We start from the raw sequence: 15398 nt of genomic DNA on the forward strand, positions 1-15398 counted from the left end.
AGTTAAAAGAGCCATCAAGCAGCTGGTTCCACAACCATCAAATCTCACAGAACTGGACAGTGCTATTCATCAGGCATGGTGTCAGATTCCTCGCATCACCTTTCAACATCTTGTGGAATCGATGCCAAGAAGAATCGCCGCAGTATTGAAGGCAAAAGGTGGCCCAACGAAGTACTGATGGGATGGTCATAATTTCTGGCCACTTGTGTGTGTGTGTGTGTGTGTGTGTGTGTGTGTGTGTGTGTGTGTGTGTGTGTTATATATATAGAGAGAGAGAAAGAGAGAAAGAAAGAAACATCAAATGATAAGAGAGAATCATTGATCAGCTGCCTCCTGCATGCCCAACACGGGATTGAGCCCGTAACCTGGGCATGTGCCCTGACGGAATGAACCGTGACCTCCTGGTTCATAGGTTGATGCTCAACTCCTGAGCCATGCAAGCCGGGCAGCCCCCACCCCCCTTTTCGAGCAGCAAGTCAAAGGTTAATGCTATTTAAAAACTAACTAGAAGATCATAGGACTTACAGGATGCCAGGCATAATAGAAGGCTTGGATTAGATATAGGGTTGAAAATATGGATTAAGCCCTAGCTGGTTGCTCAGTGGTTAGAACATTGGCCAGCGGACTGAGGGATCATGGGTTTGATTCCAATAAGAGCACGTACCTTGTACCTCAGTTGCAGGCTCCAATCCCTGTCTTCCCACCCCCCTCAGAGCACATGTGGGAGGCAACCAATCCATGTTTTTCAGTCCCCCCTTCCTTTCACTCTCTAAAAAAATCAATGGGAAAAAAAATGCCTCAAGTGAGGACTAAGACAAGAAAATATGGATTAAGTTAAAATCTGCATTCTGAATGTGGGCTCTCTAATTGTGTTTGCAGAATGCTGTTTTCAGAAAAACTACCTCCAGAGAAATGATCTCCAGACACTCACTTTTGCTTGTGTCTAGATAACATGCCTGATTATCACATTATCACTTCCATGAAACCTGCTTTCAAGTCGTGTGTGTGTATACATGGTGTTTTCATTGAACTCTTTAGTGCCTAATAAATAGGAGTGTGGAGCCAGGATCCCCAGATATTTAAGGAAAATCTGTAATACCTAAGAATCACACATAGAGCGGGGAGGATATAATGGAGGGATCAGAAAAATACCCTCATTGATATTTTGAAAAGCTAGATGCTATATCCATTAAATGAGAACAGGATGCTTTAAAAAGGGAAAATTGGTGCAAGGAACAGTCCCTGGAAATTAAAAATTATAGCCAAAGCAATTCGTTGGAAGATGAAGTTGAACTCACCCAGAAAGCATAAGAAAAGATAAAGAAATAGAAAATAAGAAAATAATATTAGGGAGTCAAATCAGGAGGTCTTATATTTTAATAGTAAGAGTTTAAGGAAGAGGGGGTTTTAGAGGGGAGAGAAGTATGTAATAAGGCAATAGATATCTTGTGATAGAACTATTCACTATCTTGACTGTGGTGCCATACAAGAACTTGCAGGTGATAAAACTGTAGAACTAAATACGCGCACACACACAAATGAGTAGAGGTAAAGCTCAGTGGATTGCATTAATGTCAGTATCCCGGTTGTGATGGTATAGTTTGCAAAATGTTATACCATTAAGAGAAACAGAAGTATAAACAGGATAGGATCTCTCTGTATTACCCTACACTGCATGTGACTCTATAACTATCTCAATTTAAAATTTCAAGTAAAGAAAAGGAAAAAGAACTTTAGGGATATTAGGAAATTATTGCCTAGGCATGCTCATCAGTGGCTGCTAAAATGAAAAGTGAAGCAAGCGGACACCATGTGTGTGTCCTGATGGAAGGATATCATCACATAAAATATACTTAACACCCCACCAATCTGGTCAAGCACCTAGATCAGCCGTGGGCAAACTACGGCCCGCGGGCCGGATCCGGCCCGTTTGAAATGAATAAAACTAAAAAAAAAAAAAAGACCGTACCCTTTTATGTAATGATGTTTACTTTGAATTTATATTAGTTCACACAAACACTCCATCCATGCTTTTGTTCCGGCCCTCCGGTCCAGTTTAAGAACCCATTGTGGCCCTCGAGTCAAAAAGTTTGCCCACCCCTGACCTAGATTAATTACTAATATACAGGAAATACAGGGGATAGAAGAATATTAATGAGAGGCACAATCAACAAAATCCAGACTAAGGGAAATTCTACGGGAGAAACTGCCAGTGTCTTCATCAAATATATTGGAAGGACAAAAAAAGAAGCAGGGGGTGGAAAATGGGAGAAACCTATAGACTAAAAGAAATAAAGATCAACCAGTTACAACATATGGTTGGAAACACTAAAGGTATTGAGACAGTGGGGGAAATTTGAACCCTCTGAGTATCTCATATTAAGGAATTACTAACTTTTTAATGTGAGATAATGACAATATGATTCTGTTTTTAAGAGTTCTTATATAGAAATATTTCAAATGGATACTTTTAAAAAATAGGAAAACAAAAAGTGCATGAAAATCACAGTTCAACATAAAACAAATTCAAATGTGATTTTGAATTTTGACTAATTAATAGAGTTTAAGAAAATTTGACCCTGATATTTGCAAGTTTTTCCTTTGGGGTTGAAGATTTAATAGTATAAAATTAAATACTTTTCTTGGATCTAGTTATATTACTTGATCCTTTCATGAAATACTGTGCTTCAGTTTTTAAACTCACAGCAATGGAAACTTGCAGTTACAATTCAAGTGTAAATCTTATAAACCTTAATCTTTTGAAAGTAATGATAATGTTGACCTAGAGTCTGAAGAGCAAAGGATGAAAATAGGTGAAGAAAGTGAGGTGCTAAATTTCTCATCTCAAATAGTTGAGAGTCAAGAGAAAATGTTCCAAATTGATGGGTCAAGGAATATATAGATTTTTTAAAAAGCATATTGTTTAAAATGAAATAGCCACTGGAAAATTAGGAATAGTGTTTATTTAATAGCCTGCATTATTTAAAATTTTAAATATGCACAGCAGGGCCTGATGTGTGGGATGGAGCATTATGGGTTGGGAGGCTTGGAGTGGCTGGTAGTAACCGGCTGGTGTCCCTGCTGGCAAAGGTCCAGTGACTTACAGCATCCCCACAGAGGTGGAGATAGCCTATGTCCAGGACAGCTTCCTGAGTAATGACATCTTTCATGAGATGCTGCTGGCAGTGGAGTTCTACCAGAGTGCCCCTGACCTGGTGAGGTCCCAGGACTCCTACCTGGACAAGCTGAAGATTTCTCTGGACAGCAGGACACCCAGGGACCAGGGCTTGTGCCACTGCTGGAGCAGGTTTACACATCCTCAAGCAAGGAAGCTAAGGGCACTGCCTCTGAGGATCCAGGAGGCCTCCTGATCAGACTCTGAGCCCCGCCTCACTCCAGGCAGTTCTGGGTGAGGGGGAATGGGTTTAGGGGCTTCATTTGTGACTGTGTTGCTCCATTCCTGTATGACAGTATATATATATATATAGGGTATCTAAAAAAAAATGTATGCACACTTTGAATATTAATTCCAATGGGTTAAATCTGAAATGAAAGAAACATCAATTGAACTATCAAAAAATTATGTACATATATAAGAAATATAAATTGTACATACGTATTGTACACACATTTACATTTTTAATGTGTTTATTGCGAGATTGTTAAGGCCCAGCTCTAGGGCCATGCCTAATTCTATGAAAACCTACCCAAGGTTTCCTCCATCTGCCTTTGCATTCCCCTGCCTCATTGGATTATAGCTTACTTTTTGTTACTTATTCTCAAGATTGATCTCTCTAATAGAAGCAGCAATCCTGATTGAAATCTGTATTTCTTTAAATAGATATGGTCATGTTTAAATTGCATTAGTTTATATTTGTTTATTTTAAAGTAAACTATATATAATGCACAAATTACTTTTGTAATAAATTTAAATACTTGAATTTTAACCTTGAAACTAAATCACCAAATCCTTGAGAGCAGATACTTAATCATATACGTTTCGATTCCTCCTCGCTATTCCTACACAACGCTAGTATGTGTACTCAATATCATTATGAGCTCGATATTGAATTCCTTAATGGCATCTTGTTTCTAAAGAATCATGGCCCTAGGAAGGATTTTGAAGAAGTCTGAATCAATCATTTGATATGGGGAACCTGGGGTCCCCAAAAGAGGAACTTCCACCTGGGGAGGCCTAGTCTAGGTGTTTTCCACCACATATCCCGCCTTCTAAATACAACTTATATGCATTGGTGAAAGTTTATTGTGCCTTTGCTTCCCAAGGAAACCTAACCGCGCTTTTTTCGGAAATGGGAAAGCGGTCGCGCAAGCAAGCTCCGGCTCTGCGCGCATGCGCAGAACGGTGGGAACCTTGTGTGGTAGGCTCCCTGCAAGTGAGCGTTCGCTTCCCCCGGCCGCATTTTAAGCAGCGCACCCGGAAGGCCAGGCCTGCGGGGCAAGATGGAGTTCCTGCAGGTCCTGAGGCGAGGACTGCAGCAGGTCAGCGGCCACAATGGCCTCCGAGGCTGGCTGCGAATGCTCTTCAGGTAGGCGGCGGAGCCATGCGCCCGGCCTCTGGGCTGGACTTGAGCTGGCTGGGCTTTTGGAAAGGGGCGCGGGCTTGGGTCACCTTGGAGAAACCGCAGCTCTGGTCAAGGACAGCCGGCCCAATCTCTGCCTTTCACCCCCGGGCCATAGTCTCTTCCCGGGGTCTCCCAGAGACAGGACCACAGCCAGCTCCAGACACGGCTGGGACGTGGAGGCGAGGGCATCTCGGCTGCCCCCTGCCCTGCTTCCTGGAGCGTAATGAGCGTTGCTAACCACGCACGGTGTGACCTTGGGGACGGTCTTTTTAACCCTTTATTGGCCTTCAGTTTCCTCCTCCGTGCGGTAAGGCGTTGCACAAGGTGATCGTAAAGGTCTCTGCTAGTCCTGACATTGGCTGAATCCGACTAGCAGCATCGTCCGTGGAAGCCGGTTGGAGACCCCGAGTCGAATGACAGCTCGGACATTCATATCATTTTAAGATGATAGACTTTGGCTTCCTGATTTCCTGAAGGTTTTTACTAACTCCAGTGCCTCTGATAGGAGATAAAAGGAGTTTTGTAATTTGCATCTTTATATTTAGTGCAGTTTAAGTATATCGCCTGGGCCAGTTTATCCCGTCTTGTGCTCTTCAGGTGGCACTGGGGACAACAGGAGCGTGTGTTCTAGAGCTGCACCTGGAGGCGAGTGTGCAGCAGTGGGCGGGGTGAGCTAGTCCCTCCCCAAGCATCTCCTCTTTTTTCTTATTGATGCAGCAGCCTTTGTTTCTTAAAGTCGGTATTCTCTACTTATGTTTGTGTTTTGAACAAAGAATCTTTCTAAACTATCTCTTTTCTTTTGGGTATTCACAGGGCAAATGATGTGAGGGTTGGTACATTAGTGGGTGAAGACAAATATGGAAACAAGTACTATGAAGACAACAAGCAGTTTTTTGGTGAGTGCAGTATCGGTATGAGTAAAGGGAGTGAGCTTAAATTTTGATTTGACTCTGTTTCCCATAATGTACAAGTAGCTTCTTTAATGAATGTATAAACCTACATACACTCTTTTTATTTCGTGTTATTCATGTTGTTGATAAACGGAATTTTTTTTTTTTTCATAAAAACCTTGGGCAATTTTCCCATATTAGTTAGTTGGATGTATCTACAGCATTCTTTTTTGTTTGGATATTTGTGTATTTTTATTTAAAAAAATTTTCACAGCATTCTTTTTAATAGCAACACAATATTCCATTGTATAGAAGAACCATTATTTTTTCAAACAAGATAGAAACATCAGTGATGAGAGGGAATCATTGATTGGCTGCCTCCTGCATGCCCCCCACTGGGGATCTAGCCTGCAACCGGGGCATGTACCCTTGACTGGAATCAAACCCAGGACCCTTGAGTCCACAGGCCAACGCTCTATACACTGAAGCCAAACACACTTTACTATCAATAGACATTTAGGTTGCCTTCAACTTTTTTTTTTTTTTTTTTGCTAGAAACAATGCTTCAGTGAACTTGCTTGTACCTACTTTTAATATTCTAAGAATAAATTTCTGTACACGGAATTGCTGAGTCTGAGTATACACATTTAAAAATTTTAATATATTTATCTCAAGATTGTTAAGGCCCAGCTCTAGCATCATGGCCTAACTGTATGAACCTTACCCAAGGTTTTCTCCATTTGCCTTCACGTTCCCCTGCCTTATTGGATTACAGCTTACTTTTAGTTATTTATTGTCAAGATTGATCTCTCTAATAGAAGAAGCAAATCCTGGTTGAAATCTGTATTTCTTTATTATTTTTTTAAAAATATATTTTATTGATTTTTTTACAGGTTACTTATTCTCAAGATTGATCTCTCTAATAGAAGAAGCAAATCCTGGTTGAAATATGTATTTCTTTATTATTTTTTTAAAAATATATTTTATTGATTTTTTTACAGGTTACTTATTCTCAAGATTGATCTCTCTAATAGAAGAAGCAAATCCTGGTTGAAATATGTATTTCTTTATTATTTTTTTAAAAATATTAAATAGATATGGTCATGTTTAAATTGCATTACTTTATATTTGTTGATTATAAAATAAACTCTATAAAGTAAATGCAGATTACCTTGTGCTTACTGGTTTAAAATCTATTATAGAGTTGAATTCAGTATTCCCTGTGGGTTGGGGCAGTGAGGAAGGGGTAGAAGGAATTGATACTTATTTTGCACTTACATGTCTGATGTTAAAGTAGATGTATATGTGTGATATTTAATTTTCACAGCAACCTTCAAATGAGGTATAAACATTTACTTTTATAGACAAAGAAACTGACTGAGTCTCATAAAATGTACCTAATATTCATAGATAAGTGACGGAATCTTGATTGGAATCCAGGTCTTTGCCCATCTTAAGGACCCAAAATAAATAGTCTTGTAGCCCTAGCCAGTTTGGCTCAGTGGATAGAGCATCGGCCCATGGACTAAAGGGCTCCGGGTTTGATTTCGGTCAAGGGCATGTATCTCAGTTACAGGCTTGATCCCCAGACCCCCTCGGGGCATGTGTGGGAGGCAACCAATCAACGTGTCTCTCTCACATTGATGTTTCTCTGTCTCTCCCTCCCTTCCACTCTCTCTAAAAAAATAATAATAATAAAAAATAAAGAAATAGTCTTGTAAATTGTGGCTAGGCCTCCAACTACTCCATAGAAATGTGTTAAACAAGGCCGTAGCCGTATTATTTTGATGACATGAACTGTCCTACTTATGTAACCATCATTTACATAGTTTGCTTATTATGTGTATTCAATTTCTGAAAGGATCTCTGGTAGTCATTTAAAAATATTTATATGGAAACATATAAGCCAAGTATGATTGCTGTGAGTACATTTCTCCTGCCCCATTTGCAGGAGGAGCACTTTCTCTCCTGAATACCCTGGCTGGGAACACATTCCCCTACCCTCCCCATTGCTTTCTTGGCATGGGTGGAAGCAAGGGTTCTCCCCTGTGGGAAAGGCCTGAGCCCCGCCCACAGAGGAGGTCTTAGTCTCTGTGCAGGGATTTTGCTTTGGCAGCTGCCAGGCTGTTGATAGAAGGTTGCCATACACTTCCTGGAGCTTGCCTTCACCATTACACCCCGGGTGCTATTTCTCTTATGTAAGAGCACATAAAAGTCTTAACTAAAAGGTTGTCTTCTTTGATATTTTGCAATTATGGTTTTTTGTGTTTTCTTTTAAAGTTATCTTTACTTTTTCACATTTTTCTAAATGTTGCTCTTTTCACTCAGGCCGTCACCGGTGGGTTATATATACTACTGAAATGAATGGCAAAAATACATTCTGGGATGTGGATGGAAGCATGGTGCCCCCTGAATGGTAAGCTAAGTCAACATTCTATTTTTTTTTTGGGCGGGGGGGAGATAAGGGGGTTTGGCAATGTTTTATTATATAAATATTTATTAAATAGCTTATTTATTTATAAGGCAGTTAATGGTATTCTGAAAGCATCTGTCTCAGTTATATATTTCATAGTTTTTGTAGGTCAGGAATTTAGATAGTTGCAACCTGTGGATGGCTTATCTCTGCTCCAGGATTTCGGGCCTTAGGTGCAAGGTTTAAAAGCTGGATACCACAGCCATCTGAAGACTTCATTCAGTGTCTGGAAGTTGATGTTGACTGTCAGTTGGGGGCATAGCTGGGGCTTCCTCAGGCAAGTGCTGAGAGAGAGAGAGAGAGAGAGGCCTTGTCCACACTTAGTCTTAGAGATCGCTCAGTATCAGTTTCTCATTTCATTGGTTGAAGCAATTGGATAATTCTGCCCAAGTTTAATGGGAGAGAACATAGACCCTATTTCTTGATGGAGGTGTGACAACACATTATTTGTGGGGATATATAGTGGTGTAGCTGTTTTATGGGGAAAAACAATATTCCACAGTAACACCTGGCTGTGGGTGAAGGGAACAGCAAAAAGAACTCTGCTGCTAATCTTTGGCAGCTTGACCTTAAGCAAGAGAACCCCAAGTTCCTTAGATCTCTAAAAACTGATTTTTATAACTATAAACTGTATAACCATTTTGAAATGAAATTCTAATGCTTTTACTTGAATTGCCAAATATTAAATATTTCAAAACAAAGTACTGATTTCGGAGGTCAATTCCTCCCAGTGATACCTACAACAATCAAAGCTTAACTACAACCAGACTGTACACAAAGCCCAAAAAGGGGTGCACCAAGAGTGTCCACCTCAGGTAATTGGGGAGGCTGATCCACTGGGCCTTATAGGACACCTAACACAGAAAGCCACTCTATCAACACAGTGAAGCATAAAAAATGCGGAGACAAAGAAACAGGTCACAAATGACAGAAATGGAGGAAAGCAAACTACTGGATATAGAGTTCAAAACCACACTTTTAAGGTTTTTCAAGAATTTTCTAGAAACCGCCGGAGGCTGCAGGGGTCCGGGCTTTCCCAAGGAGTTAACAAGACTTATTTCTTTGGAGGAAGTGCAAACTCTTTCTCCACTTCTTTTTATAAAGGCATCAATCATTTGAGTCACTTGAGAATAAAGCTGTTTTCAGCGAGAAGATTTCTGTGGGCTCCTGAGTAGGAGTTGGGGCGGCTGCTGTGGGAACGGCAGAACATATGGTGGTCTGTTGTGAATGCGATCTGTTTTTTGTGTTGTTGTTAAACTGCCTCTCGTTAGCATTGGGCCTGTTATGTAAGAGCACGAGGGTCCATATGGTTTGTTGCATAAGAAGCCAAAGAGGAACATGGTTTTCTGTTGCCCTGCAGCTAGTCCAATTGTGAGTTTGGAAAAACATGTGACCACAGTGTGACACTTGGGCAATGTAGTCAAGTCGTCCTGGATTTGAATATCAGTTCTACCAGGGGTTAGCTGTGTGACCTTGAGCAAGTGACCTAACCTCTCTGAATTGTAAACTCAGAGACTTGATTTTCTTTCGTATGAGATGGAGGAAACAGTACCAATTTCAACGAACTACAAATTATTGACTATCCAGAATGCTCAGTTCTGCATGCTTTGTATATGTTATTCTGTTTAAACCTCATAGAACCCCCTGGAAGGAGCTGTATGATCATGTTTCAGATGAGAAAACTGAGGAGCAAAGTGATGGAATGGCTTCCTTCTAAGTGAATAAAAAATCTGATGAACAGAATAAACTGGTGAATATAATAGAATCAGGGGCATAGAAAGGGAGTGGACTGACAATTCTCAGGGAAAAAGGGGTGTGGGGTGTGCGGGAAGAGACTGGACAAAAATCGTACACCTATGGATGAGGACAGTGGTGGGATGGGGTAAGGGCAGAGGGTGGGGTGGGAACCGGATGGAGGGGAGCTATGGGGGGAAAAAAGAGGAACAACTAATAATCTGAACAATGAAGATTTAATTTTAAAAAAAAAGACAAAGTACTGATCTCTATTCCATAGATTGCTGAAATAATACCATTTGTTTGATATACAATAATCTGGGGAGATCCTTTCTAGTTTAGAAAATTTCACCAAAAAACTAAAAGTAAGTTTATCAAGTTAACTGACATTTTATTTTAGTTGAGCTTAATCATCAGAAATAGTTTTGGGCAAGTGGGATAATCTCAGAGTATTCACTTCCATTGTAAAAGCTCAATCAGAAATCCACGCATTTAACCAAAGTGAGTGAGATGTGAGACAATAAGGAATAGTGAAGACTATAATGAACTGAAAAGCACATACTACATCAAAGAGGGCAGCAGCACTATTCATTCTTCCTCAGTTCCATCAGGTGAGAATTTGACCAGGGGTTTCCAGATAGATGATTTTTCAAGGGAAAGTAGAAATCTGTATTTTATGGTGAGATTTCTTGTTTTTTATATGTTAATTTAAAATATTTGTCAACTTAAATACATCACTATCTAATACATGATAGGATGTTCTGTATCTGTTCTGTTCAGTAGGGTAGCCACTAGCCCAGGGATGGGCAAACTTTTTGACTCGAGGGCCACAATGGGTTCTTAAACTGGACCGGAGGGCCGGAACAAAAGCATGGATGGAGTGTTTGTGTGAACTAATATAAATTCAAAGTAAACATCATTACATAAAAGGGTACGGTCTTTTTTTTTTTTAGTTTTATTCATTTCAAACGGGCCGGATCCGGCCCACTGGCCGTAGTTTGCCCACGGCTGCACTAGCCGCATGTGTCCCTTTGAAATGTGGCTAATGTGACTAAGAAAGCTAATTTTTAATTTTATTTAAACTAAATGGGCTATTTGATTGTTCAGAATAGGTTTGTTTTTGTTTATTTGTTTGTTTTTGTTTTATATTGTGTGAGCTAAGCAAACATGTTTATAAGACTTCACCTACAACCAGTTTTCAACCTCTGGTCTACCACGTGGACCAGTTAGGAGCATTGAACCATGACATTGATGTGGTTTGAAAACCACAGTATTGGATTATGTCTATACTAAAACTCATTGGCTCGTAACAGCAGCACTGATGCCACATTTGAGGCTGGATTTCCTCTTTTAAATGGGAAGTAATGTATGGTTCTGTTAAGGTCTGGGGAGCTGTGATTTTAGGTTTAGAGCTGTCTGCCTTCTCCGAAGGGGCGTTCTGAATGTCAGGGGCACTATTCAAGACCAAGGTCTCAAAGTGAATTATTGGTTTTAGAAATTAAAAAATGTCCCGGTTTTTATTTGTTTGGTTGGTTGTTTTTTTGGGTGGGATTGGTCCTGTAAAGATGTAGAAGGCAGGTGGGTGTGTTGTTCACATTGAGATCTATCTCCTTCAGAGTACTCATCTAACATTGGTCTCAGGGTCTATATTTTCGGAGAGTAGGGCGTGGGGGAGGGAACTGATTTAAATTATGTGAGATGAAACAAATTTAAAATTACAAAAGAGTAAAAGATATGAAGAGATAAAAGTGCTGTTCAGCCAAGCAAGCCCTTTTATATAATCTGGCATCACATGGAGAAAAGCTGACAGTGGTAGAAGACAGCACTCCAGCAGGTGCCTGAGGGCAATTGAGGGTTTAGAGCTGAATTTCTCTGTGGAGTGGAGCCTCCTCTAAAGGCTGAGTACCTTCAGTGACCCTTGTTTGTAAGGGAAGTTTAAAGGCCTGTGATTAGTCTTCGTGGAAAGAAGTGATGTGAGACAAGCACAGCTGTTTGTTTCTCAGACTCCCTTTTGCTGAGTGTCATGTACTGTGGAATTCTAAATCTGTGGATTCTTGCCTGTGATTTGATTCCTGAATAAGTTTGAAGTAGGGTTGGTTTATTAGAGCCAGGTATTATCTTACACATAGAGTAATGAATAACTCATACAGTGTGTCATCTTTATGCATTCAAATAACTTTATTTATTGTATACCTATCAGGTGCAAAGACCTATTGCAGACACCAGGGATACAACAGTGAATAAAACAAAGTTCTTGCTCTCAAAGAGAAAAATAAATACGTTATATGTTTTAGGCAACAATAAACACAAAGAAGATAATATGAAGCTGTCATTCATAAAGGGATAAAGAGCATGGAGGGTTAGGTGGCTGCTTTATCCTGGGGTTAGTAAAGACTTCTTCAAGGAAATGAAGAGAGCAAGGAGAAAGGGGGTGGGGTGGTGGTGAAGAGCTCCAGGCAGCAGGAACCAAGTGCAAAAGCCCTGTGTGTTTGAGATGTATTTCTTGTATTCAAAGAACAGCAATATGGCCAATTTGACTGGAATGGAATGAGAGGGGAAGATATTAGGAAATGAAGTAGGAGAAATAGGGCCTAGATCATGTAGATCTTGTAAGTCATGGTGAACACTTTGACTTTTTCTCATTGGAGGGTAGGATAGGATGTGATCTGTTTCACAATTTTTTAAAAATTGGGAATATCAAATTTTCTGAAAAGTTACAATTATTTGAATCATTTCATATTAAGTTGCCAAAATGATGCCCCATCACTCCTGAATATTTTAATGTGTGATTCCTGCTGCATAACCACAATATAACCATCAAAGTCAGGAAATTACCAATGATATACCACTACTGTGTAATCTTCAGACCTCATTCAAGTTTCATCAAGTGGTTCCAACAATGTCCTTTATTGCAAGATGATCTAATCAGACATTTCATGTACATCTTAATTCTCTCTAGGCTCTTTCACCTTGGATTGGTTGCTCAGCTTTTCCTTATCTTTTATGACCTTGGCACTTTTGAAAATTATAGGTCAGATATGTTATAGGGTAGAATGTCCCCCAGCCTGGGTTTGTCCAGTGTTTCCTTATGACTAGATTCAGACTATGCTCTGGCAAGAATGTCACAGAAGCAATGTCAGGTTCTTCTTGTTGCATCCTTGCTCTTGGAGTTTATACAGTTGACCCATGAACAACACGGGTTTGAACTGCATGGATCCACTTAAATGCAGATTGTAAATGCCTGTACTGTTTTCAATCTTTGGTTGGGAATGTACAGATGTGGAGGAGACGAAATGTATACAGTATACACTGATCAGGTTTTTTTTGGTTGGCATAAAATGTTCTAGAAGCTTGTGTAGAGAAGAGGATGGCAGGTGGGGGGATTACTGGGAGGTGATAGAGAGGAATCAGGTGATTCAAAGGTGGTGGTATCATTCACTCAGATGGGAATACTGGGAGAAGGGAGGTTGGGGTGTGTGGAGGGTTGGAATCAGAAGCCTCTTTTTTGGAGATATAAGTTTGAGATACCTGTCAGAAATCCAAGTGAATAGATATGCCACAAAAACAGCAGAGTAACTGAATCTGGAGCTTAGCACAGAGGTCAAGCCAGCACTGAAGAATGAGTAGTAGCTAGCAAGGTAAGAGGAAAGAGAGATTAAGAGCATTTCAGCAGCATGGGAAGGCTACCTGTATCTCTGTATCTATTTTTATTCATCAGTTTATGTTGTTCATTATATTCCACAAATGAGTGAGATCATGTGATATTTATCTTTCTCTGACTGGCTTATTTCGCTTAGCATAATGCTCTCCAGGTCCATCCATGCTGTTGCAAATGGTAAGAGTTCTTTCTTTCTTACAGCAGCTTAGTATATAATTGTCATTTAATATCTTTGTTTCCAGTTATTTTGACACAACTAATATTTGAGTATTGAGTTTTTCCCAAAATGTATTCTATTTTCATTATAAGTATTTATCTCTTTGGTATTTATAACTTTTTGCGTTTCTCTCAGTGTCTTCATTTGTAGTGTCACTGCCTTTATCATCAAGTTTAAGTAATTTTGTATTTTGTCCTTTAAGAAAATAACAGTGACATAAAATTGAAGCTCTAATGCCAGCTGCAACATAGTTTTCTAGACAGTGCTGTTAGTCCAATGGTGTCTTTAATTAATTGGAATAAAAATGAAAACCTGTTTTGCAAAAACTCTTTGGTGTGGAAATCATATTATTTCTTTAGCCTTTATTCAGTACTAATTGTAACAGAAGGGTTATGCTAGCCTGTTTCTTATGAGAATAAATTGTTTACTCATTCCCTGACTCTTGCCAGTAGCCTTACTGGGTAAACGTTTCCAGATTTTATGTATTATCAATTATTGCTAATAAACACTCTTAAACATACATAGCATCATAAATTTTTCTTATTAGGTTTAGTCTTAATTATTTTAGTGAAACCTCCTCCCCTTACCCTTTTCTCTGTAGCTGGTTAACCTTTTTTTCTTGGAGCTGCGTTCTATGCCTGTCTCCTCATTCCCTGTTTTTATAGGGTCATATCTGTATTATGAGCTCTGAGCCTTGGGGGATCTGGAATGAGTTCTCGCTCCTTCCTTTCCCATATAAATTCAGCTTGGCTTCCTGCTCAGTTCTACTCTTTGTCCCTTGGACATTGATTCTTCCTTTCTCTGTCATTAGAGAGACATGCCCCTGTAGACTCCAAGGAAAGCTCCTAGCTTCCTTCAGGCCAGATTTCTGGCCCCTACCAGCAAGTATCCTTTGAAATTAAATGGTTAAACGCTTAAAGCTGAAATACTTGTGAACTGTGATCTAATAATTTTAAGGTAACAAATGTTATGTTCTCCAGTGTTCAGACTTAAGCTTGAATTTAAGGTGCATGTAGAGACCCTCTACCTCTTCCTTGTCCTCAGCATTGGGTTTCCAACTACAGCTTCATGAGGCAGAGCAACTCAGCACACAGGAACTCCAGAGTCAGCCTCTAGTATCTCATAGTGATACTGTAGTTCATCAATTTTCTAACATATTTTTACATCTAAAATTAGGTACATATTCTATCAATAGTGTCATAATTTAATTGGCAGCATTTTTTAATTTTTAGAGATACATAAAATAATGATGTATCTTAAAATTGATGGTGTCCTAGATTTGATGAAATACAGTAAGGATAATAGTAATAGCTAGCATTTGTTGAATTCCTACTATGCACAGGAATTTTTCTAGGTGCTTTATGTGTATCATCTCATTTAATCCTTACCCCTCTTTAGGAAATAAGATGTTCAGATGAAAAAACTAAGTCATAGAAAAGTTCAGTTAGTTAGTGATAGAGCTAAGATTTGAGCTCAAGCAACAAAATAGCCCCAGAGCTGCCCTCTTAACCTTCCTCCCCGACACTGCACGGCCTCTTCCTAACTGTCTTCTTTCTCCTCTTTAAGGCACCGTTGGCTTCACTGTATGACTGATGATCCTCCAACAACAAAACCACCTACTGCTCGTAAATTCATTTGGACAAACCATAAATTCAACCTGAGTGGCACTTCAGAGCAATATGTACCTTATTCCACCACTAGAAAGAAGATTCAGGAGTGGGTCCCACCTTCAACACCTTACAAGTAAAGACAATGAACAATTTAAACATGTAAAATATGAGGCTTTTCATGTAATTGCACTTTTGCTGCTTACTGTTAATTAAAATTATTTGATTAAACAATG

The 15398-nt window shown here is 39.5% G+C and overlaps 2 protein-coding genes across 2 annotated transcripts in view; both read left to right on the plus strand.

The window, feature by feature from the left end:
• The window catches only part of NR2C1 (nuclear receptor subfamily 2, group C, member 1), a 47440-nt gene extending 43063 nt beyond the window's left edge, over positions 1-4377 (plus strand). Inside the window, exon 15 of the mRNA XM_014530753.1 lies at positions 4285-4377. Within this exon, the coding sequence (XP_014386239.1) occupies positions 4285-4293 (9 nt within the window). The 3' untranslated portion in view covers positions 4294-4377. The remainder of the gene's footprint in view (positions 1-4284) is intronic.
• A 22-nt stretch (positions 4378-4399) lies between these two features.
• On the plus strand, positions 4400-15398 carry NDUFA12 (NADH dehydrogenase (ubiquinone) 1 alpha subcomplex, 12). The gene is made up of 4 exons (XM_005883163.2): positions 4400-4547; positions 5397-5479; positions 7802-7889; positions 15122-15398. The coding sequence occupies exons 1-4, from the start codon at positions 4462-4464 to the stop codon at positions 15300-15302; spliced, it is 438 nt and encodes a 145-aa protein (XP_005883225.1). The 5' UTR covers positions 4400-4461; the 3' UTR covers positions 15303-15398.

This window comes from Myotis brandtii, unplaced genomic scaffold (genome assembly GCF_000412655.1).
Source record: "Myotis brandtii unplaced genomic scaffold, ASM41265v1 scaffold772, whole genome shotgun sequence".
NCBI classification, from domain to species: domain Eukaryota; kingdom Metazoa; phylum Chordata; class Mammalia; order Chiroptera; family Vespertilionidae; genus Myotis; species Myotis brandtii.

Coding starts and splice junctions, on each gene's coding strand:
- NDUFA12 (XM_005883163.2), top strand. CDS start 4,462: ATGGAGTTCCTGCAGGTCCTGAGGCGAGGACTGCAGCAGGTCAGCGGC. Junction 5,480..7,801: donor AGACAACAAGCAGTTTTTTG/GTGAGTGCAGTA, acceptor CTTTTCACTCAG/GCCGTCACCGGTGGGTTATA. Junction 7,890..15,121: donor AGCATGGTGCCCCCTGAATG/GTAAGCTAAGTC, acceptor CTCCTCTTTAAG/GCACCGTTGGCTTCACTGTA.